Source organism: Schistocerca cancellata, chromosome 3 (assembly GCF_023864275.1).
Source record: "Schistocerca cancellata isolate TAMUIC-IGC-003103 chromosome 3, iqSchCanc2.1, whole genome shotgun sequence".
Classification (NCBI taxonomy): domain Eukaryota; kingdom Metazoa; phylum Arthropoda; class Insecta; order Orthoptera; family Acrididae; genus Schistocerca; species Schistocerca cancellata.
In genome coordinates, this window is record NC_064628.1 from 289,220,741 (window position 1) to 289,246,743 (window position 26,003).

A 26,003-nucleotide genomic window follows, 5' to 3' on the forward strand; every position below is an offset into this window, starting at 1 on the left:
GTAGTGTATCTTTGTATTCTAAAGCGGCGGAATCTGTGCATTACAAGACATAAGGAAGTATATCTAGTTTATCTGTGTCGCCTCATTTTCACAATAATTGCGGTTTTCGTCTAGGTGGCGCGGTGCCGGCAGACTCGCGAGTGCAGCAGCAGTTGCGCCGGGTGTCCGGCAGAGGCAGTGGGTGCCGATGGCTGGCAGACGGGGGCAGGCGTGTCGAAACGTCGCCAGTCGCAGCAGAGCTCTGTGCTGGCGCGAACAATGGCGCTATACTTAGCACTGTGCGCTCGCAACCCTCTTAAAGCTGCGCTCTTACCGCCGGGAAACACCTCGTCCCGATTGCCTCCTATGGGCCATTTTTCGCTCGCTGTGACTCGTCGTCACTGTCTGACGAGGCGCCCTCTCCGCTCTCAGCACGCCAAGCGTACAGACAGGAACACAGGCATCAGAAAAACTCTGACATAATATCACAATTTGCGCGCGTTCTACTAACAAACTAAAGCAACGGCTTTCTTTACAAATGTCACACTGGATTAAGTAAACGTGGGATGAATGTTAAGGAAGAAATGGTTGTCTTCAATACAGGCTATCTCCACCACACCGACCTATCATCAAAGCACCATCGTATGAGGTATCAAGCTAAACTTGTTATCGGGTTGTCGCTAGGGTACAGTGCACCAACAGCACTGTGCCGCTCGATGGCAGCTTGTAGTACGTCTGAAGTGTTCTGCTAGGAAGGACGCAGCACGTAATTCTGGAAGGAGCATCATCGACAGATGTAGAAGTAATTTCAATTATGCACCAGCGGAGTGACCTGGAACCCCTGCATCTCATGCGGTACGTTATTGACCTTGCAGACATAATCAGTAGTAACCTCAGACATCAATGTTGCGACATGGTCGCGTAAATAAAACAGTGATATAGGAAGTGGAGGGTGACATTCTTTTATTTTGGTCCTTAGACTACCGGTTTCGCTCAGCAATGACCATCTTCAGATCTCCAACAAAACATTGGAAAAGAAATACGACTAATGAACAGGTTACGTCTTAGAACAATAAATTGTGCAATAACGAAACATTGTTACTGTCACGGATATGAAAACATGCGCTTAAAATATGAGGACGCATACCTACTTTATAACATATCCTAAAGTAGTAAAGCCATGTGGAACACGTTGTAAAATAGGTATGCCTCGTCATATTTTAAGCCCATGTTTCCATATCCATCTACCTAATAATTTTTCGTTATGGCACATTTTATTGTTCTAAGACGTAATCAGTTCACTAGCTGTATTTCATTTCCCACGTTTCGCTGCAAGTGTGAGACGATCATTGGTGACCGAAATCGATAGTCTAAGACCAAAAGTTTTGTGATAATTGACGGAAATAAAAGAAATTCATTTTAACCTCAGACTTTTCCCAGGTAACGAAACATAGGCTCAGTCGTAGGTAAAGTAGGTGGCAGATTTCGGTTCATTCTTAGAAATACTAAAGAAATGCAGTCTGTCCGAAAAGAAGATTGCAAACAAAACACTCGTGCGAGCTAACCTAGAATATTGGTCAAGTGCAAGGGACCCTTAAACGGAACTAACACGGGATACTGAACGTGGACAAAGACGACAGAATTTGAAACACGAACAGCTGCTAGCATGAGTTTCTTAGAAGTAGATACCTTAGGGGTTGCGAAGCAACTCAAATCGCTTGATACGGGCAAGTCTTCAGGTCCAGATTGTATACCGATTAGGTTCCTTTCAGATTACGCTGATACAATAGCTCCCTACTTAGCAGTCATATACAACCGCTCGCTCACCGATAGATCTGTACCTACAGATTGGAAAATTGCGCAGGTCGCACCAGTGTTTAAGAAGGGTAGTAGGAGTAATTCATCGAACTACAGACCTATATCATTGACGTCGGTTTGCAGTAGGGTTTTGGAGCATATACTGTATTCAAACATTATGAATCACCTCGAAGGGAACGATCTATTGATACGTAATCAGCATAGTTTCAGAAAACATGGTTCTTGTGCAACGCACCTAGCTCTTTATTCGCACGAAGTAATGGCCGCTATCGACAGGGGATCTCAAGTTGATTCCGTATTTCTAGATTTCCGGAAAGCTTTTGACACCGTTTCAAACAAGCGACTTCTAATCAAGCTGCGGACCTATGAGGTATCGTCTCAGTTGTGCGACTGGATTCGTGATTTCCTGTCAGGAAGGTCGCAGTTCGTAGTAATAGACGGCAAATCATCGAGTAAAACTGAAGTGATATCAGGTGTTCCCCAGGAAAGCGTCCTGGGACCTCTGCTGTTCCTGATCTATATAAATGACCTGGGTGACAATCGAGCAGTTTTCTTAGGTTGTTCGCAGATGATGCTGTAATTTACCGTCTAGTGAGGTCATCCGAAGACCAGTATCAGTTGCAAAGCGATTTAGAAAAGATTGCTGTATGGTGTGGCAGGTGGCAGTTGACGCTAAATAACGAAAAGTGTGAGGTGATCCACATGAGTTCCAAAAGAAATCCGTTGGAATTCGATTACTCGATAAATAGTAAAATTCTCAACGCTGTCAATTCAACTAAGTACCTGGGTGTTGAAATTACGAACAACTTCAGTTGGAAAGATCACATATATAACATTGTGGGGAAGGTGAGCCAAAGGTTGCGTCTCATTGGCAGGACACTTAGAAGATGCAACAAGTCCAGTAAAGAGACAGTTTACACTACACTCGTTCGTCCTCTTTTAGAATATTGCTGCGCAGTGTGGGATCCTTACCAGGTGGGATTGACGGAGGACATCGAAAGGGTGCAAAAATGGGCAGCTCGTTTTATATTATCACGTAATAGGGGAGAGAGTGTGGCAGATACGATACGCGAGTTGGGATGGAAGTCATTAAAGCAAAGACGTTTTACGTCGCGGCGAGATCTATTTACGAAATTTCAGTCAACAACTTTCTCTTCCGAATGCGAAAATATTTTGTTGAGCCCAACCTACATAGGTAGGACTGATCATCAAAATAAAATAAGAGAAATCAGAGCTCGAACAGAAAGGTTTAGGTGTTCGTTTTTCCCGCGCGCTGTTCGGGAGTGGAATGGTAGAGAGAGAGTTTGATTGAGGTTCGATGAACCCTCTGCCAAGCACTTAAATGTGAATTGCAGAGTAATCATGTAGATGTAGATGAAGGGCAGTACAAATGATCACAACTAAAGCTCACGCATAATTGAGCGTCTCTGAGAGCTGAAAAAACTGAAATGGCAAACGCGTGAAGGTAGACGAAAAGCTACCCCGATAAGCCTAGTAACACAGTTCCCAGAATCAGCTTTAAGTGATCAATCTAGGAATATACAACGACTCCTTACTTATCGCATTCGTAGGGATCTTAGATTAATTACAGCACGTAGAGACGCGTTCAATCAATCCTCCTTACCACGCTCCACGCATGAACGGAAGCAGAAGAAGCCGTAATAACTGGTACAATGGGAAATACCCCTTGCCGTGCACTTCACAGTCGTTTGCAGAGTATGGATGTTGATACAACCAGTCCAATGTCCTATGCAAGACGTACTTCCTTCGACTGATCTGCGCGACTTTCCTATTTTGTATTTCTCAACATGCTGTCTTTATACTCATACTTCCTTAAGACTAATTACCTGCAAATTAACTGCGCAACTTATAGAAGTCAATTCGGATTCTGATAAATGTAGCAACACAAGAGGCAATACGAAGCCTATGACATATATTGCCGGCAGCGGTGGTCTAGCGGTTCTAGGCGCTCAACCCGGAACCGCGCGACTGCTACGGTCGCAGGTTCGAATCCTGCCTCGGGCATGGATGTGTGTGATGTCCTTAGGTTGGTTAGGTTTAAGTAGTTCTAAGTTCTAGGGGACTGATGACCACAGATGTTAAGTCCCGTAGTGCTCAGAGCCATTTGAACCATTTGACATATATTAATAGACTGAGAAAGACAAACATAGCATTTGTTAGCTTTAGAGAAAGTTTTTGAGTATACTGACTGTAACACATTCTTTAAAATTTTGAAGTTATAGGGACAAAATACAGGGAACGAAAGGTAACCTCAACTCGTACAGAAACCAGACTGTGGTTCGAATTGTACACAACTACGTGAAAGGGAATCAACAGCTGAAAATTAAGTGAGGCAGATTTGTAGCCTATTCCCGATATTATTCAATACGTACTCACACTGAGTAAGCTGTGACGGAAGTCAAGGGGAGAATTGCAAAGGGAATTAAAGTACAGAGAGAATAAGCACGGACTTGGAAGTTTCCTGATGATATAATTTTGTAAGAGACGGGAAAGTACTTGGAAGAGCAGTTGACTGGAATGGGTATGTCTTCAAAACCGTTGAAAGATCGACATCGAAAAATGTTAACCAAGGGAAATGGAATGTAGTCAAATGAAACTGTCATTCTTACGTGATGAGATCAGGAAATGAAACGCCGAGACTTGCTATTTTGGAAACAAAATAAATGACAATGGCCTTAGTCTGACATAGAAAAAAAAAGTCAACCTCGATCATAATTCTAAGTATTAGGAGTGACAGACTTTTAGATGTGCATGGTAAAATCCACGAAAGGGTAAAAAGAGTTCAAATGTATTGGGGTAGTACTCAGAGAAAGGAATGAGATAGATCAGGAAATAATGGCAAAAATTCATGGCGGAAATAGGTCAAGGCTTGCACTCGGAAAGCTGCTGAAGTCCCGAAGAGATCGACGGATATTAGGATCTACAGGACAGTAAAAGTACGCATCGTCCTATACGAGCACAAACTTCGACTCTGACACAAAAGACAGAAAAATCCTGACATTCCAAAATGCGCTTCCAAGAAAGCTTTTTGGACCAGTGAAGAGTGGAGACGACTGGAGAAAAGGGAAAATCTGCAAAATGCAAGAGTCGTACAAATCGCTGGACATTGTGGCAGTGATCAAAGAGAGGAGACGCAAGTGGTACGGGCACGCAAAGCGAAGAGAAGGCCAGAACACCAGGCAGGTGGTTCGATGATGTTTGGTTTGTGGGGCGCTCAATTGCACGGTCATCAGCGCCCGTACAAAGTCCCAGTTTCTACAGTCCCAGGTTTTACACAGTCCAATTTTTACACATTCGCCTGAAGAGATTTAGGGAAATCAATGTTGTTGTCTTCAGTCCTGAGACTGGTTTGATGCAGCTCTCCATGCTACTCTATCCTGTGCAAGCTGCTTCATCTCCCAGTACCTACTGCAACCTACATCCTTCTGAATCTGCTTAGTGTATTCATCTCTTGGTCTCCCCCTGCGATTTTTACCCTCCACGCTGCCTTCTAATACTGAATTGGTGATCCCTTGATGCCTCAGAACATGTCCTACCAACCGATCCCTTCTTCTGGTAAAGTTGTGCCACAAACTTCTCTTCTCCCCAATCCTATTCAATACTTCCTAATTAGTTATGTGATCTACCCATCTAATCTTCAGCATTCTTCTGTAGCACCACATTTTGAAAGCTTCTATTCTCTTCTTGTCCAAACTATTTACCGTCCATGTTTCACTTCCATACATGGCTACACTCCATACAAATACTTTCAGAAATGACTTCCTGACACTTAAATCTATACTCGATGTTAACAAATTTCTCTTCTTCAGAAACGCTTTCCTTGCCATTGCCAGTCTACATTTTATATCCTCTCTACTTCGACCATCATCAGTTATTTTGCTCCCCAAATAGCAAAACTCCTTTACTACTTTAAGTGTCTCATTTCCTAATCTAATACCCTCAACATCACCCGACTTAATTCGACTACATTCCATTATCCTCGTTTTGCTTTTGTTGATGTTCATCTTATATCCTCCCTTCAAGACACCATCCATTCCGTTCAACTGCTCTTCCAAGTCCTTTGCTGTCTCTGACAGAATTACAATGTCATCGGCGAACCTCAAAGTTTTTATTTCTTCTCCATGGATTTTAATACCTACTCCAAATCAAGGAAATCAAGGGAAATCAAGGAAAACCTAAATCAGGATGGCCGGACGCGGGATTGAACCGTCGTACCCCTGAATGCGAGTCCAATGTGGTAACCACTGCGCCACCTCGCTAGGTGACTGATGGGATCACAGAGGATATGAGTACGATGGGAGTAGCTGGAGAAGAATACTTGGACGGAAGAAGTTGGAGAAGGCTGATTGGCGAGGCCAAAGGACACTGCACTTGGTGTGGCCAACCTAGTAATTGAGTAAGAATTCGTTTCTAGAAGTTGTTCTGACGGGAAACAGTATATACAAGAACGAAAAAATTATCTGCTGATTATATATATACAGAGAGAGAGAGAGAGAGAGAGAGAGAGAGAGAGAGAGAGAGATTCGAAGTGTAACCTTAACAGCCGAAATAAATGCGCAGCACGTTTTAAAAGCTAATTCTTTCCGAGAACGAAAAGTGAAAGAAGCGAAGTAAAAAGTTAGGTCTCAGGAAAAAGTCACCAAGCGTTTGGTCTCATATGATTACATCTCTCACGAATTCTAATGCCACTATATTCATTGGTTGATTATAATGATACACTTCGATAGTTCTCTCAGCGTCCACCCAAAATAATCTCTCTAAATTGCACAAATCTGCGTCATTCGCCCAATCATATACTACTATTACTTCTCGCTCGAATAAGCTTACCACATGTTATCACTAGACCGCGGATTTTAGGTAAAAACCTATTTTGTTCCTGAGTTCCTATTTGCATAAAAATTTGTATTTATGCGTTTCATGACTATTTACACTTAATAGCGTTAATTCTATAGGACCTAAAAAAGCCTATTTCGACGTTAGTGCCTATTTCGGCTTTAATATCCTAAAAAGTGCCTATTTCAACATATAACAGTGGCTCCAAATTTTTCCACACTATACGACAGATGGGAAAAAATATTGTCTGGTCTTTTTTACATCGCTATCCCTGTTAATACCAAATACTCTTTATGGGTGTTTTATTATTCATATGTAAAAAACATAGATCACGGATCTTTAGGCTAAAACCTATTTTTTTCCTAAGCTCCAATTTGCATATAAGTTGGTACTTATGCGTATCATGACTAACTAAACTGAATACCGTTAGTGCTATAGGACCTAAAATTGCGTATTTCGACGTTGATGCCTAATTTTGCCTATTTCGGCATCAAAATCCTAAAAAGTACCTATTTCGTTAATCTGACAGAGTTCTTGTGTTTTCGAAAATTAGAAAAAGGAAGTAAACTTAGGGCTTTACGTCTCGTCGAAGGTGAAGGTCATTAGAGAGTGTTTACAGTTCCTTTGCTTGCCTTACTAACAACAGCACTCGGCACGGTTGAATGGTCATCCATCCAAATACGCGCCGAGCGCGACAGTGCTAGCTTCGGTGAGCGAATGGGAACCGGTCAAAGATTTGAGTTACACATTAGAATCGAACGTGGGAGTACTAAATGTTATATTTGAAAATATTTCGTTCGTAGAATTCTGGCCAGCTGTGGAATTTCGCAAAGAAACGGTTTCATAGGCCTTAAGCTGAGCACGGATTAAAAAATCACAATGTCAATCGTAGACGCCCTCTATAGCTACATTACTGCCCTTCGCGAATTTTCTCGCTGCTGTCTACAGGCAGTCCTATCAAACTACTATGTTTCGTGAAAGATTTTACGTGAATTTTGCGGTTCGAAAAATAATGTGCCAGTAGTGAGATGTTTTCATCTGAAGCACCGGTAGACTCCATTCGTTTGTTCAGAAGGGGCGGCCATCTGTCAGGTGCCATATGTCCAGCAACGAGTAAGGTACTTCCCCTACCGCTTCCATGCACCGCAGTAAAAGGAAAGAAAACAGGTAATCGTTCACTTTTTCCCAGCGAAAACAAATCAGTACATTGTATAGCGACCGACGTGTTAAGTGTTACTGACGTTCTAAGTGCAAAACAAATTCTAGTTTCTGTGTGAGAATACTACGCCATGCCGAAAACAGCTAGTTCGAAGTCTACTCATATAAAGCAGTGGCTGCAAGATTTTCCGCATTATAAAACAGATGGGAAAATTATTTTATGACAAGCATGCAACAAGGAGGTTAGTTGATGTTCTTCTTAGACTTTTTATTTTCCTGTCACTTAGGATTCTTTTTTATCGCTATCCTTTAGTAATACGAAATACTATTTATATGCGATTCTCATCTCACGTAACTCAGCATGCAGATGGAATCGCGCATAAAGCTAACGTTGAACGAAAGTCAAAATTGAAGCAAACTCTTTTAACCAAAAAATCTGGTGAATCCTCCGAAAAAAAAACAAGTTCTGCAGTGATTTATGTCAAGCACTTGTGGCAGCAAACATCCCCTTTCGGAAACCAGAAAACCCTATTTTCAGAGGTTTTCTTGAGAAGTACTGCCGTCAGTCTATTCCTGCAGAGTCAACTTTACGTAAGAATTGTGTGGATTCAGCTTACAATGCTGCAGTGCACAGAATCCGAGAAGACGTTGGAGAATCTTGTTATATGGATTTCTGTGGATGAAACTACTGTCAGTCTTGGTCCTTACATTGCAAACCTGATTATTGGCAAGCTAGATCCAGATGCTCCATCCAGGGCTCATTTGATTTACTCATAAAAGCTTGCAAAAACTAACCAACAAACAATAGCACAGTTTGTGAACAATGGGCTTAAGGTGCTATACCCAAACGGAGTGGATGAGAATAAGGTGCTTCTGGCCGTCACTGATGATGCTGCATATATGATAGCGTTTCAACTATTAAAAGTATTCTACCCACTGATGCTGCACGTAACTTGTGTAGTGCATGGGATCAACCACACAGCAGAGCAAGTAAGGTCACAATTTCCTAAAGTAAATAAAGTAATGTCTATGGTGCAGAAAATTTTTGTTAAGGCACCATCAAGAATACAGGTATTCAAAGAACAGCTTCGCCGGCCGGAGTGGCCGAGCGGTTAAAGGCGATGCAGTCTGGAACCGCAAGACCGCTACGGTCGCAGGTTCGAATCCTGACTCGGGCATGGATGTGTGTGATGTCCTTAGGTTAGTTAGGTTCAAGTAGTTCTAAGTTCTAGGGGACTTATGACCACAGCAGTTGAGTCCCATAGTGCTCAGAGCCATTTGAACCAAAAGAACAGCTTCCAGATGTCCCATTGCTGCCAGAGCCTCCTGTCACCCGTTGGGGCACGTGGCTGATAGCAGCAGAATACTATAGTACGCATCTCTCAGCTGTCCAGAAGGTGGTTGAAAATATACCGGAGGATGCTGCGTCCGTAACTGCAGCAATGGAGTTACTCGAAGATTCTTCTTTAGAACGGGACTTATCTTACATTAGGGCCCACTACACATTTATGGCAAGAATAATTTCACAATCAGAAGGCTCAGGGAGACCTATCTACGACAATATTTCTTTGCTTGAGGAAGTCAAAATGAAAATTAATGAAGTGCCAGGTGAAGTAGGGGAAAAAGTACGGGCAAAAATGCAAACGGTTTTTCAGAAGAACACTGGCATGAAGGAGTTGTGTGCAGCTGTCGACATACTTAGTAAAAAATCCAGCACCCCTGACTGCAGTATTCCTGTCCAACATGTGCCGAAAGTCAAGTACGCCCCTGTCACATCTCTTGATGTAGAACGTTCTTTTTCAGCGTATAATTTTATTCTGACTGACAAGCGCCACAGTTTTTGGCTAGAAAACCTAGAAAAGATTTTGGTTATTTATTGTGAAGCCAACTATGGTCAGAATATGTGAAACTACGAATGTATTAATTAAACCATTGCCACATCTTTTTTACGGAGATCTTTATCTTGAAGGAACTCAAAAATATTTGGAGTTATGTTCAACATTAATGTTGTAGATTGCTTAGCTCTGTAACTGTGTATATATTCATTCTCCTTGTTTTAATGACTAATAAGATGTTCATATTGTCAACACTGTGTATTTTAATTTATTTTTATTTTCTCTGAATAATTTTTATTAGAGCCTATTTTAGGTTTTATATAGCCTAAATGAACTACTGAAGGAGCCTATTTTAGGTGCCTAAAACACACTTTTTACGACCTAAAAATCCGTGCTCTAGTTATCACTGATACCATTAAAACACAGTAGAAGTGAGGTGTTCTCATTCAAATTCGTTCTACAGTTTTCTCATAACAACTTCAGTGCTAAAAAAGAAAACAGACGAATCATTTACTGATAAAGCGTACTCCCGTCATTCTTATAGAATTTTCATTATTTCCATCACTTCGGCAATTCTCGTGACGGTTTTCATTTCCCTTATCTCCTTGTCGATATTCGTGATTAACTCCATCCTAGCAGTTCTAGCACAGACTCTCGACGTGAACCCACAGTTCGTTCAACGTTGTACTGGTTAGTCCGCTATATGAATAACGCAAAATGATGTTTCTTTCTTGCCAATGGCCTCATCACATTTTCCCAACTAACACGTCTTCTACGTTTCCACGAGGTAGTTTCATCACATCAATGCAGTGAAAATCTTTAGTAGTCGCAGAACTATGGAGTAGTTACGGAGGATTACAATTTTTTAAAGCTTCTCTCATCTACGCCGGGTAATGAAGTCAAAGCAGGGGTCAAGTTAAGGAAAAAGAAAACTCGGTGGCAGCAACGGGATTGGAAGGAGAACAAGAACCAAAGAAAAAAAAATTTAACTCGTGCACATCGCTTGCGTATAAAAAAAGGCAACACCAATGCCATAAAGGCATTCTTGTAAAGTCTCTGCCCATTATTACGCTGAATTTCTTAAAAAATCTTATTCTACGGAAAAGCACGAAGCATTTCTGGTGAAACTTAGAGCTCTTATCTTAAAAGCGCGGTGAATTGGTGGTGGTGGTGGTGGTGGTGGTGGTGATCGTCGTCGTCTTTAGTCCATAGACTTGTTTGATGCAGCTCTCCATGCTACTTTACCCTGTAAAATCCCCTTCATCTCCTAGTAACTACTGCAACCTATATCCACATTTGAACTACTTAATGTCTTCAACTCTTCGGGTGTCTACAATTTTCCCCTACGCTTTCCTCCAATATTAAATTAATGATTCCCTGATTTCTCAGAGTGTATCCTATCAACCGATCCCTTATTTTAGTCAAATTGTGCGAGAAATTCCTTTTCTCCCCAATTCTATTCAGCACCTCCGTAAGTGTTATGCGATCAACCCATCTAATATTCAGAATTCTACTGTAGCACCACATTTCAAAAGCTTCTGTTCTCTTCTTAACTGAATTGCTTATCGCTCACGTTTCTCTTCGGTACAATGCTGTACTTCATATAAATACCAGCAGAAAGAAGCTTTCTAACACTTGAATTAATATTCGCTTTTATTGCTGCCCAAATAGCGAAACTATCCTAATTCTCTCATCAACGTCCGATTTAATTAGACTACTTTCCATTGTCATCATTTTGTTTTTGTTCATTTCCATCTTATATCCTCCTTTGAAGACACTGTCCATTCCGTTTAACTGTTCTTCCAAGTCCTTTGCTATCTCTTGGCAGAATTACAATGTCCTCTGCAAACATCGAAGTTTTTCTTTCTTCTCCCTGGACTTTTTCTTTGGGTTCCTTTACTGCTTGTTCAATGTGCAGATTGAATAACATCGGGTACAAGCTACAACCTTGTATCACTCCCTTCTCAACCACTGGTTTCCTTTTATGCCCCTCGTCTCGTATAACTGCCGTCTGGTTTCTGTACAAGTTGTAAATGGCCTTTCACACTCTACATTTTACGCCTGCCACCTTTAGAATTTGAACGACAGTATTCCAGCCAACATTGTCGAACGCTTTCTCTACGTCTACAAATGTTACACACTTAGGTTTGCCTTTCCTTAACGTATGTTCTATAACAAGTCGTACGGTCAGTATTGTGTCGCGTGTTCCTACATTTCTCCGGAATCCAAACTGATATTGGCCGAGGTCAGTCTCTATCAGTTTTCCATTCTTCTGTAAAGAATTCGTGTTAGTATTTTGCAACTGTGACCCATTACATTTATAGTTCGGTAATTCCTCCACCTTCTGGGACGGCTTTCCTTGGAATTGAATTATTACATTCTTCTTGAAGTCTGAGGGTATTTCGCCTGTCTCATAGCTTTTGGTCACCAGGTGGAATAGTTTTGTCATGGATGGCTCTCTCAGTTTCAGTAGCTCTGAGGGAATGTCGTCCGCTCAAGGGTCTTTGTTCGCCTTACGTCTTACAATGCTCTGTCCAATTCTTCTCACAGCATTACAACTCCCATCTCATTTTCATCTACTTCCTCTTTCTTTTCTATAATATTGCCTTCATGTTCATTTTGGTTGTACAGTCCCTGTATATGTTCCTCCTCCCTTCAGCTATCCCTCATTTGCCTGGTACTGGTTTTCCATCTGAGCTCTTAATGTGCATACAGCAGCTTCTCTTTTCTCGTAACAGTTTAATCTTACTATAGGCAGTATCTATCTTTCTCCTAGTTTTACATGCTTCGATAGCTTTGCATCTGTCCTCTAACCAATTCTGCTTAGCCATTATGCACCTTTTGTCAACCCCTCTTTTAGACGTCTATATTCTATTTTACGTGCTTGATTTTTGTATTTTCTTCTTAAATTCAGTATCTCGTGTGATATCCACAGATTTCTACTACACTCTGTGTCTTTTACCTATTTGGTCATCTGCTGCCTTCATTATTCCACGTCTCAAAGCTACCCCACTCGCCTTCTATAATATTTCTCCCCCCCCCCTTTTTTACTTAATCGCTGCTTAATGCAACCTCTGGTTCTTCCAACTTCTCCTGGTCCCATCTTTTAATTTTCTACCTATTTGGGATTTCTTCAGTTTAAATATACAGTTCGTAAGCAAGAAACTGATCAGCATCCACGTCTGCGCTTGGAAATACCGAACAGTTTACAAAATCTGCTTCTGGAATCTCTATATTAAATAATAAATCGAAAACTTTCCAGTGGCTCCAGGTCTACTCCATATATACAACTCTTACAAGATTTTTAAACAAGATACAACTTCTTACAAGATTTTTAAACAAGTGTTAGCAATGATTAAATTATGCTATGTGCAGAATTCTATCAGGCGGTTCCCTCTTTCTTTCCCCCAGTCCATATTATTCTACTATTTTTGTCTTCATTTTCTTACTATCAAATTCTAGTCCTCATCACGAACTTCCGTATTCCTTAACAACCTGAATAGTTCCTTCTATCTTATCATAAATTCTTTTGATCTCTATTGCTCCAAAGGTGTGTGAATAACTACTACTGGCTGGAACCCGAGCGTAAATCGGCATTAAAATGTAAGATACATCAGAAACGGTGGTTAAATTCAAATTAGCCTTCACATTTTCAAGTGGGAGATAAATTAATACCGTCTGATGACAAATCGCGCCATTCTACGCTCTAGTTTAACAAAAAAAGAAAAAAACGATGTGATTACTACATTACAGTATACTTCATTACTCTCGAGATTTATTCCAATGATGAAAAAAAGTAAGAGATTGAGTTTTCCACACTGAGGGCCTGTAATGCAAATCAGGGACAAGGGCTGTATTTCTAACTACAAATAATAATAATAATAATGGAAATGTTATCTTCCCTGGCAGCAAACCCTGTCGCCCCGACAATTGCTATGCAGTGGTGACCTCTATTTAACGTTGACTCCAAAAAACAATGCATAGCTGCAAATATTTTCCTACAAAAATCACTGCCAGAGGTGAAAGAAGCAGTTAGTGTGAAAATTTCTACTGAGAATCTAATACCGGACCTTTCAATTCGCCTAATTAACTGTACCTTTGGATTCGCTTAACAAACTGACACTAATCCGTAGCTACAGCATACTAAAAGCATTGGAACTAGGCTGGGTGCAACACGCCAGTAAATCAGTCGATGAGGGATAACACTGCCGTCTTGAGTTAGGCACTGCATGTCCCAAAGTACATCGTCTACGCCTTTACGCAAAATGAATCAGAACGCTATCGTGTGACGGCTCCTACGACAAGAAACGTCATTTTCAAAGGGAAAAAATGGAATTTGCCTGAGTGAATTACTAAGGACAAACAACATCCTTCCTATTCCGATTCAGGAATCCAGTGTTAAAACTGGAAACCTGACACACAAGACTCAGTGTTTTGTACGAGTTGTCCCCGGTAATAAATGATATCCATTAACGCGCAATAGTAAGAACGATTCCTAATGACTGGGCGGACATTACTGGTGACATCTTGTGTTATCACCCTATTGACAGCGTCGAACTGAAGTAATATTTCGAGAAGTTTATTGCCCTTCTTCGAGCATAAACACGATGACTAGGCTACTTGTCGAAAGGGTGCTTCAAGGTGACGCCGTTAATCAGCTGTTACCAGAGCAAATTTCATCTATATCTTACACTGTCAACAGCTTTCGCTATACACGGATCGGAACATAAGTTGTAAAAAAAAAAAAAAAAAAAAAAAAAAAAAAAAAAAAAAAAAAAGCAACTAATGACCTATTACGTTCACTCTTCCCATGTAGGTAGTTCCAAATATTAGTAAACTGCCACTGAATCTCAGAACGTGTTTATATAATTTTGCTTCCAACAATACTCGGTGGCACGTCAGTTACCTCCAGAAACAGTCTAATAAACAATATGTGCTTGTTTCAGAAGAATAATTAGCTCGAATATCCCCCAATAAGGGACTACTTGATGAAGTGAATGTATTTCCAAGTCAAATAATACTGTTGCAAGGCAAAAAATAATAATTTACCTTGACAGTTACCGAGCACAAAGCTATAAATACTGTATTATCGTTTACCTGTCCCGTTGGGTGAGGCAATTTTTCTATCCTCTGTCCTGTCGCTGGTGCCTGGGATTTGCGCCAGTTTCCTCCGTGAATTGACGTACGAGAGAGGGGGATAGAAAAATTTAATTAGAGCTAGCGACCGGCTAATGTGCCGGCTGGTGGCTCCGACGGCATCGTCAATTAAGAGGACAGGAGCGTTCCCGCATGGCTACAAATATCTGGCCGCTCGCAAAGCAACAGTTCCGGCTGGAGGAAACAGTCTGGATCAACCAACCACTCGGGACGATACACCTTTCATCCGGAATTCACGGCCTCTATGAGCGGCAGCGAATGTTTAAACAGATCACTTGAGGCGGTCTCAATTTTCTCACTGCCAATTATAACTTATAGTAGAAAGTCGGATAGTACCGGACAGCTGATTGCATCGGACAAGAGCTGCTTCTAAGCCATGCGTTAAGTGGAAGCACCTGTCACGCCACTGCTATGTGAAGTATAGCTGTACAAGAAGACTACCGGGACAAAATAACCAGTATAACTAATTTTCACGATTTGTTCTTTAACAGGCAAAGATATAAGGTCATAAATGGAATGAATATTACATGAAAGAAACTGCAGCAGAACAACTCAAGCTTCCTGGAATGACAACCAGGCAAGTGAGGAGGAAATATTCGGTTCCAAGAAGTACATTAGATTGTAAATTTAAACCTGTATATAAAAACGATCAAACTCTTACAGGAATAGGCGAAATGCCGCGAGTAATGAGGATAATGGGAAATGGGCACTACCTTAGTAGTGTGTGGATAAATTGAGAAGTTGGGTCTGTCGGGAAGCTTGCTAGGGTAGTCCGTGTGGTTGCAATGACTACTGTATCCGGTTGGCTTAGTCGTCAGATCATTTGCCTCATAAGCAGGAGAACCGAGTTCGAATCCTGGTTCGTCACGAATTTTCACCTTTCTCCCTTGATTTAAATAAATGCCAACTTGCAGCCAATGCCTGAATTCCTTTGTCTCTTAATAATTATTTTTTTTCCGAGAACATTCAATGATGTATAGTAAAAAGTACTGTACGCTCATGATCACACAATTAAGCCTTTCACGACCGGATGTCATAGTTGCTAATGAGTCTTCCAGTTGTATGACCGTGGTCGAAGAAACTTTTCTGTTCTTGACGTTACGTCCAGCGCAGTAAGGATGAGTTCTTAAATCTAGTCTACAACTATCAGGAGCGACTGAAAATGTCGGTTCAATAAGAAAAAAATGAAAGCGAGTAAACATCATTATCATGATTTTATGAAAGTCATGAAGGTTTAAGGCTGAGGACAGTTTAATCAACGAATCTGAAACAAGCAGCAGGTTTCAGGAAGCAATAAGGTGGCAGATTTATGAGTCGATGGGCAAACTGAAGTTTATACCAATTTACTAACCAATTAGAATTATTTTGTAATAAAAATGATTTTTTACACATTACTATTTCATAACCGATACAGCCCTCCCGTTTAACATGCTGTGTACAATGATGTCCAGCTTAAAAAATATATATCTCACGACCATGTCCCAAGCAACCGGTTCGGGCCATTTTTCCTGACAGACAGGGCATGAAGTAATGATAGCAATACAAAAAACAACGCTGCGAACATTGGAGAGTGTGTCGCCAATTATGACAAAAAACAAATTCTAAATTCGAGTAAACGCACTGGTCATTTCAGACAACGAAAAAAATGTATACGGTGAAATGGAAATCAGAGTGATGATAACTGAGTATGGTGTGACACAACAGCCACGTCGAATTACGAAAACCAAACTATGTCCTTGTTGACTTATAATTATACGGGCATTACACAAGGGCTTAAGACCTGCTTTTGTGCTTAACGTTGCGCGCCGTAATACTGAAGACATCAGTGGATATAAAAAGAATCGTTAGGGGAAAGAAACTTCTAGATCACTCTCACAATGGATGTACACACTGGCTGTCAAAGCCTACTCTACATAATCAAACGATGAACTGGCAGTTTGCGATTCGTACTGAAGGAAACAGGACTACATATTTTGACAAAATACTATTATAGGAAGAGAGTATACAATGAAAAAACGAAATGGCACTCTCCGAAGGTGACAAAGAGATAACTCCCTCTATTGTGCCTTCTACAAACATCGAATGCGTCAAAGTCGCTAAACGCACCTCGCATGCTCTCTCTTCCAAATCACTACTCTACTTAACACTAATACACCTTTAAGGAACAAACTGGACAATGTGTTAGCGGGAACGACGACATGCAAAGTGAAAAATTCATTCTGCTGTATATAAATAAGTAAGCAATCATCTGCCATTTGTGCCGAAACAAAGAGAACGTGCAGCAGTGGCAAGATACATGCCCAATGTCAACACCCGTGACGTTCATATGACAGTTAACGAAAGACATTTCGTCATGGTACCGCTACTTTATTGTTTGATGGAATTTTGCACAACAATTTAACTTATAAACTACATTCCCCTATGTCTGGCCAGATTCACGAATCAATATTTTAACATAATGTTTCCTCTAACAATATACGCGAGCTATTTTCCTTTAGACGTGTACACGGCTTAGAAGCACGCCAGGAAACCTCTGACATCTTGAACCTGCTGGTTTTATTTCGGACCACGGATATCGTGAATCGTTGCCTATTTACATAAAACAGTACTGCCGTCCATCTCTTGCTGCGGGAATATGGTAAAAATTACGTACATCCAAGTTTGCACCACCTATCCTGTCATGGGAAGCTGACAAGACACTTCAGGCAGGCTATAATATACTGGGGAGGGGGGATACGAATACAAACCGTCCGGGTCTACGCAGCTGTGTGACGTCATGTAAACCACTGGTTTATCCGATGACACTCATTCCTGCCATAAACTACTCGCACGAGTTTTCGCAGTGATGTAGCTGTTAGCTAAGGAAGCAACTGAACACCTCTGCAACTCACTCTCCTCGCTATGGGCAAGACGACTCGTATTTTCGTTCCGAAGCTAAAAGGCTGACGCGCGCGTGCGACGCAGAAGGTTAAAAGAGAAAACAAGCACGTCGCACATCTTGCGTAAGGACGAGACTGCCGCGCCGCAGGGCCGGCAAGACGAACCGGACGATTAGCGAAACGTTTCCCAGAGTTGGCAACAGCGGAGCGCGGTCAGCTGTGCGGGTCTCGGCGCGCAGTGAGTCACTCGCCACCAGGAAGCAAAGGAAAACGAAGAAACCAGGCTGGCTGGCGCGCGCGCTCGCGGCCAACGTTCGCCTCGACTCGCTCGTCGGAGTGACGTCAGAGCTGCCGGTGCGACCTCATTGGCCGACAATAAACAAAAAGTGGGCTCGGGGCGGCTCGGCTACAGTCGGCTCGGCGCGGTCCAGTCCCGACGCGGCAGAGCTCACTTTCCCGCAGATTGCGCCAGGCGTTATCTCAGCTGAGGCGGCAGCTGCGTACGAATCCCGCGACGTGTGGCGTGACCCGCGGTGCTACACGGCGCGCCTCATACAAAGTGGCAATCGATTCGGGTCAAGCACTGGACTCGAGGGCCGCCTCTCCAAAGTGTCTCCCCCCCTTCGTCTTGCCGAAAGATGTTCGGGGAACAGCATTCAGCTCGCCGCACACATCACACACAGTTCGTCAGATCCACAGGAGCGGCTTCCACGCTGCGCGTTGTTTGAACTGCTTCTGCGCTCAGGAAACCAAACACTGTGCCATCAATTTACTCTTACTGAGTACATATTCGTTTAATAGCAATCGGTTATTGTTTGACTACCTTTGTATTTTTTTTACCAAAATTAAGAACTACAGAGCACGGATGAACTAAAAAAAGAACATAACCTACGTTGTTTCTTTTATCAAAACATAATACCAGTATTAATCTTCATACAGCTGCACACTACATCAATGTGGTTACAATGGCGGTGGCTATTAGTTACATACCCCAATGTTTGTTAACCAAAAGAGCAAATTAATAGCCCATGGCTGAAGTAAAGAGAAACTGAAATATTTCATCTCTCCTTACATTTAGTGACAGTTTAAGATTCAGATCATTTGGTAACACACACACACACACACACACACACACACACACACACACACACACAGAGAGAGAGAGAGAGAGAGAGAGAGAGAGAGAGAATTAGGAAATTGCTTTCTTCAATGACAACTACATACGACTGAACGAATGCAGAAAAGGAATTAATTTCAATTGCCATCTCTGTGTATCACTTAAGTCCTTCTTTGCCATTACGTGACAAAGTGAATTTAGCTTTTCCAGATAATGTAGTTCATAAAAATAAATGTAAACACCGCCGGCCGTGGTGGCCGAGCGGTTCTAGGCGCTACAGTCTGGAATCGCGCGACCGCTAGGGTCGCAGGTTCGAATTCTGCCTCGGGCATGGATGTGTGTGATGTCCTTAGGTTAGTTAGGTTTAAGAAGTTCTAAGCTCTAGGGGACTGATGACCCCAGAAGTTAAGTCCCTAGTGCTCAGAGCCATTTGAACCATTTTTTGAAATGTAAACACCTTTTACAAACACCAACACAAATCCCTATAGCCTGGCACTCTTGTTTTTTGGTTGTCTGTTATTATAAGACAATCGCAAAACCCTTTCACACTCTCACCGAAATATAGGAAATTGGCAAATGTATGCAGAATGTTTGCAATGTTTAATCTTTTTCTCTTCCTCTTTGCAAAAGACAAGACAGTACCAAAAGATCGAGGTGAATGTCAAGTGTCATATATCCTCGAGCTCGGCGTAAGACGATGAGACACATGTCGCAACAGTACTCACGCGACGAGTCCTCCGAGGAAGGCGACGGGCCCGCCGCCCAGCAGACGGATCTTGCGGTGGCAGGAGTCGAGCAACGAAAGCCTGGCCCCCGCGGCAGCGGGCAGCTCCACGACCTGCGCGGCCGCCACGCCGGACCCGGAGCCGCCCTCGCTGCCGGCGGAGGGCGAGTGATGGGGGGATCCTAACAGCGACCTGAGCATCGCCGCTGTCTCCATGCCGCACCTATCACCTCACCATGATCACGGTCCGCACCGCTCTGGCGCTGCGCCCACACTGAAGGCCGCTCGCCCATCTCACGTCTGCCGCGCCGCACAGTACGGCGACCGGCCGCCGCGGCGCTGCCATCGCCGCCGTCGTCGCGAAAAGCAGCGGCACTCGCGCATGCGGGCGTACCTACTTTTAGCTTCCGCAGACGCCACACGTCTGCCTGCAAGGGCGGTATTCTCCTACAGTGTCAACGGAACGCCAGCGAAAAACATATCCGATCGACTCTAAGACATCACCCCAGTTAATGGTGTTAGTAGTCTTTTACGGCACACCTGCTGTAAATTTTTTACGTTCGTTGTCATACATCCTAAAGGATTTTAAGACGTTGACCACGGCATGTACGTTTCTTCAATAGCTTCGCTAACGTATTTTAATGTGCAATATTTGCTGGTACAGTGGAAAACCCGCATATGGTTTGCATTTCTCCTTTCACATATGGACTTCCCAGTTGTGATTGTTGTATCCGTAGTTTCTATGGTTGTACAAAACTCTCGTCAGTCGTCATCACGTTTCCTTTCGCCCACAATGATGTGTGGAATATAACACACTGTTTGCATAATAACCTTTATTGTGTTGTAGCTTATAATGCTCAAGGTGGAAGGTATTTTATAGCTGCTAAATTCATTCAGAAATTAACTCTATCACTGATAACTGAATGTTGATGTCGCTTATGAACTACAGCAACTTGCAGCCATACTAGGTCAAATGATTTGTAACCCGAAATTTTATGCTATGATGTGATGTGTATGAGCACAAATTTTTATTCAGACATTAAAACTCATCCTTTTAAATCCCAATAATGCATTACATTTGCCTTACATTACTTTTGACAATTTTAATCTATTAAACTGATTTCACTTAGCTACTGTGTTGTTCAGTCTAGTCAATAATTACAAGATGATCTGCGGGTGCGTGAAAGAAGTCGCAAATTACTGCAAAGACGAGTGCTGTATCGCATCCTAAGGAGTGGACGACACGTGGGACACATTTTACAGGTACGAGTACGCAGTGACAATGTAACGCGCCGAAGCACTATTTTATTTCTTGTTAAGGTAGGACCTGATGTAATTTTAGCCCAATTTCGCCGGGAATTAATCGAAATGTTCGTACTTCAAATAGATCATCAGTACCACCTGGGACAACATTTCAAACTGAGTCAGTAGCAACTCTTACCCACACGTCGCCATTATCTTGTGAACGACTCAATTTCAGACCCATGTTTACTGGAACGTTTTCGCTTCGAATGGCATTCTTTTAGCGGTGTCTGTATCCACTCTTAATTGTGATACTGCCTGTCTGTTATTTAGATGCAGAGTGAAGACTTTAATAAAAAACAACCCGCACACACATAGGTACAGAATCACCAGTACACCAGACCCCATGGTAAAATATGTCGTTGACTGAAAGTATACACTGCTTATTTATCACTGAGCACTTCACCGAACTCCTTGAGTGGTGCTTGTCTGCTAAGTATTTCCTCCTCATGTGGCCAAATATTCCAAAGAGCACTAAATTTGCAGTATTTTAAAATGTTCTCTGCATTTTAACTGTACTTCGTATTACTTACTTTCGTTGATATTTCTTTCACATATGATTATCATCGTTCTCTTCTGTAGCGTAAAAGCAATAAATTGTAGACAACCTATCATGACGTAATGTATATATCAATTTTAAGGGTTGCGTTTCGAAGTGTTTAATATGCCAGCATTAGGTACACGTCTTCTATATCATCTATTCAGTTTTTCTATTAGCAAAATTACTGTGTTGTTATGGTAACTAATGAACCACAGTTAATTCACTGAAGAGCCAAAAACACTGGTACACTTGCCTCATATCGCGTAGGACCCCCGCGAGCACGCAGACTTGCCTAATATCGCGTAGGACCCCCGCGAGCACGCAGAAGTGCCGCAACACGACATGACATGGACTCGGCTAATGTCTGAATTAGTGCTGGAGGGAATTGACACCATGAATCCTGCAGGGCTGGCCATAAATCCGTAAGAGTACGATGGGGTGAAGATCTCTTCTGAACAGCACGTTGCAAGGCATCCCTGGTATGCTCAATAACGTTCATGTCGGGGAAGTTTAGTGGCCAGCGAAAGTGTTTAAACTCAGTGTTCCTGGAGCCACTCTGTAGCAACTCTGGATGTGTGGGGTGTTGCATTGTCCTGCTGGAATTGCCAAAGTCCGTCAGAATGCACAATGGACATGAATAGATGCAGCTGATCAGACAGAATGCTTACCTACGTGTCACCTGTCATCGTATCTAGACAGACCCATATCACTCCAACTGCACACGCCCCACACCATTACAGAGCCTCCACCAGCTTGAACAATCACCTGCTGACATTCAGGGTCCATGGATTCATGAGGTTGTCCCCATACCCGTACACGTCCATCCGCTCGATACAATTTGAAACGAGACTCGTCAGACCAAGTAACATGTTTCCACTCATCACCAGTCCAATGTCGGTGTTGACGGGCCCAGGCGAGGCGTAAAGCTTTGTGTCGTGCAGTCATCAAGGGTACTCGAGTCCGTCTTCAGCTTCAAAAGCCCATATCGATTATGTTTCGTTGAATGGTTCGCAGGCTGACACTTGTTGATGGCCCAACATTGAAATCTGCAGCAATCTGCGGAAAGGTTGCACTTCTGTCACTTTGAACGATTCACTACAGTCGTCGTTGGTCCCGTTCTTGCAAGATCTTTTTCCTACCGCAGCGATGTCGGTGATTTGATGTTTCACCGGATTTCTTATATTCACGGTAAAATCGTGACATGGTCGTGCAGGAAAATGCGCACTTCATCGCTATCTCGGAGATGCTGTGTCCCATCGCTCGTATGCAGACTGTAACTCCTGTTCAAACTCACTTAAATCTTGATGACCTGCCATTGTAGCAGCAGCAATCAATCTAACTGCGCCAGACACTTGTTTTATGTAGGTGTTGCTGACCGCAACACCGTATTCTGCCTGTTTACATATCTCTGTATTTGAATACACATGCCTACACTACGTGATCAAAAATATCCGGACACCCCAAAAACCAACGATTTTTACATTCCCAAAAACCAACTATTTTTACATTAGGTGCATTTTGCTACCACCTACTGCCAGGTACCCCATATCAGCGACGTCAGTAGTCATTCGACATCGTGAGAGCAGAATGGGGCGCTCCGCGAACATACGGACTTGGAACGTGGTCAGGTGATTGGGTGTCACTTGTGTCATACGTCTGTACGCGAGGTTTCCACACTCCTACACATCCCTAGGTCCACTGTTTCCGATGTGATAGTGAAGTGAAAACGTGAAGGGACACGTACAGCACAAAGGCGTACATACCGACCCTGTCTGTTGACTGACAGAGACCGCTGACAGTTGAAGAGGGTCGTAATGTGTAATAGGCAGACAATATCAGACCATCACACAGGAATTCCAAACTGCATCATCAGGACCCACTGTAAGTACTATGACAGTTAGGCGGGAGGTGAGAAAGCTTGATTTTCATGGTCGAGCGGCTGCTCATAAGCCACACATCACGCCGGTAAATGCCAAACGACGTCTCGCTTGGTGTAAGGAGCGTAAACATTGGACGATTGAACAGTGGGAAAAACGTTGTGTGGACTAATCATGGTAAAAAATGTGGCGATCCGATGGCAAGATGTGGGTATGGCGAATGCCCGGTGAATGTGATCTGCCAGCGTGTGTAGTGCCAACAGTAAAATTGCACCCCTTGCTTTTTTGCGTGGCTGTCACGGCACAGGCCTTCACTGATGTTTTAAGCACCTTCTTGCTTCCCACTGTTGAAGGGCAATTCGGGGATGGCGATTGCATCTTTCAACACGATCGAGCACCTGTTCATGATGTATGGCCTGTGGCTGAGCGGTTACACGACAATAACATCCCTGTAATGGACTGGCCTGCACAGAGTCGAGTCTTGAATCCTATAGAACATATTTGGGATGTTTAGAAATGCCGACTTCGTGCCAGGCCTCGCACTCCGTGAAGAATGGGCTGCCATTCCCCCAGAAACCTTCCAGCACCTGAGTGAACGTACGCCTGCGATAGTGGAAGCTGTCATCAAGGCCAAGAGTGGGCCAACACCATATTGAATTCCAGCATTACCGATGGAGGGCGCCACGAACTTTTAAGTCATCTTCAGCCAGATGTCCTGACACTTTTGATCACATAGTGTATATCAGTTTTTTGGCGCTTCAGTGTAAATGATTGTGGAACTAGCAACATACAGGACGGAGTGACGTACGTATTGGGTTGTCTGAATTCATTTCATTACAATGAAACCAGTTGCGGTGTACAGTATGTCTATCGCGATATGTTTTTCAATAATATTCGAGACACGTGTGTTAACAGATTTAACTGCGTATTAAAGAAGAATAATTGCAAAACGACAGGCTATTAAGGAGATGGGAGCTGGGTAAACTGAAGAAACCATACGTTGTTCGGAGTTACGAAGGGGATACATGGCAACATTGGACTGAAACGAGGGAAAATAATACAACAGAAGATGAATGTGTAGCTTTGAGAGATTAAATAGGAAAAGAAGCAAAAGGTCACACAGGTACAATGAATAGGCCTACTAGAAATCCTCCGATCCCGCAACAGACATTCAATTTAACTGACGAAATGAAAACATATGAAAAAGGCAGCAAAAGAAGCAGGCAAAAGGGAATACAGACATCTAAAAAATGAGACTGACAGAAAGTGCAAAATGACTATACTGGAACAGATAGAGGACAAATGCAAGGCCGTACAAGCATGTATAACTATGGGAATACAGATACCGCCTCTGAAGAAAGGAGAACCACCTATATGAATACCAAGAAATCAAAAGGCAAGCTAGCACTAGGGAAATAAGGTAAAGCTGAAGACGGAAAGAAACACTTACAAGGGCTATACAAGGGAAAAGAACTTAAAGAGGATATTATAGTAACAAGAGAAGAAATAGGTGAAGATGAGACGATAGGATGAAATGTGGGAAGAATCTGCCACCGCAATGACAAATCAAAGTGGAAGCAAGACTACTGGAGTAGATAAAATTCCTCAGAATTACTGAAATCCTTTATAAATCCAGCGAAGACAAAATTATTCTAAGTGGTAAGCTAGATTTATTACGCAGGCGAATGTCCTCCGACTTCAGGAAAAATGAAATAATCAGTTCCAAATAAGGCATGTGCCGACAGGTGCGAATATTACTGAATCATCAGTTTAATAAGTCAAGGTAAACAAAGTGTAACAATTTGGTTTAAGCCGATCTCTTGGAAAATAGGTTTGGGTTCCGGAGAAATGCAGGAACACGAGGGGAAGTACTGACCTTACGACTTGTCGAAGAAGATAGGTTGAAGAAAGGTAAATGTACGTTATGGCATTTGCAGATTTAAAGCAAGCTAATTATAATGTTAGATGCAGAACTGTCTTTGGAATTTTGAAGGTAGCATGGACAAAACACGGAGAGCGAAAGATTATTTACAACTTGTACAGGAACCATACTGCAACTATAATAATCTAAGGACGTGAAACTGAAGCTGTGGTTGAGAAGGGAGTGAGGCAAGGTTGTAACTTATTCCCAATGTTATTCAGTCTGTTCACTGAGCAAGCTGTGAAGAAAACTAAGAAGAAATTTGAAAACAATCTGAAGTTCAAGGAGAAGAAGTAATCTTTAAGTCTGCCTATGGCATTGTAATTGTTAGAGATGGCAAATGACTTTGAAGATGAGTTGTAGGTAACGCATAGTTAACGAAAAGGGAGCTCCAGTTGCTCTGTACAGCTTTGTTGAGTCCACTACTGATTTCAACTTTTTCGCTGGGCCATTCTGAAGTAGATCTTAATCTGCCGTACCTGTTATAGATTTATACATGTATATGACTGACAATGGAAAAATAACGGTTACATATGTTTATGCACGGACTATAGAAATTACTGTGACTAAGTAATATCCTAAAGATATAAGTACAGGCCTAGTAGATTTAAAATCTTTCTTGTATAATGCTGCCGTGATTTTTTTGTTATCTCAAGACTATAATACATTACCTTACAACTATTTTTTGGATTTATAGAAACTTTTGTTCTGGCACATTTGAATTTGCATATTGTATAAGTAAGACGCTAAAATAGCTTTTTAATAGAGGTGCAACATAGCTGCAGTGGACGGAGCATCCAATTCAAGTGCTGGTATGTATTTTTAGAGTGCGAAAGTTCAC

The 26,003-nt window shown here is 42.3% G+C and overlaps 1 protein-coding gene across 3 annotated transcripts in view; it reads right to left on the bottom strand.

Moving 5' to 3' along the window:
• Window positions 1–26,003, bottom strand: part of LOC126174971 (MOB kinase activator-like 2) — a 355,251-nt gene that overhangs the window by 147,280 nt on the left and 181,968 nt on the right. Inside the window, exon 1 of one of the 3 annotated variants that reach the window (XM_049921441.1) lies at window positions 19,523–19,763. The exons of the other annotated variants lie outside the window; for them this stretch is intronic. Within the exon in view, the coding sequence (XP_049777398.1) occupies window positions 19,523–19,737 (215 nt within the window). The 5' untranslated portion in view covers window positions 19,738–19,763. Of the gene's footprint in view, window positions 1–19,522; window positions 19,764–26,003 lie in introns of those variants that run through there. 3 annotated transcript variants of the gene reach the window in all.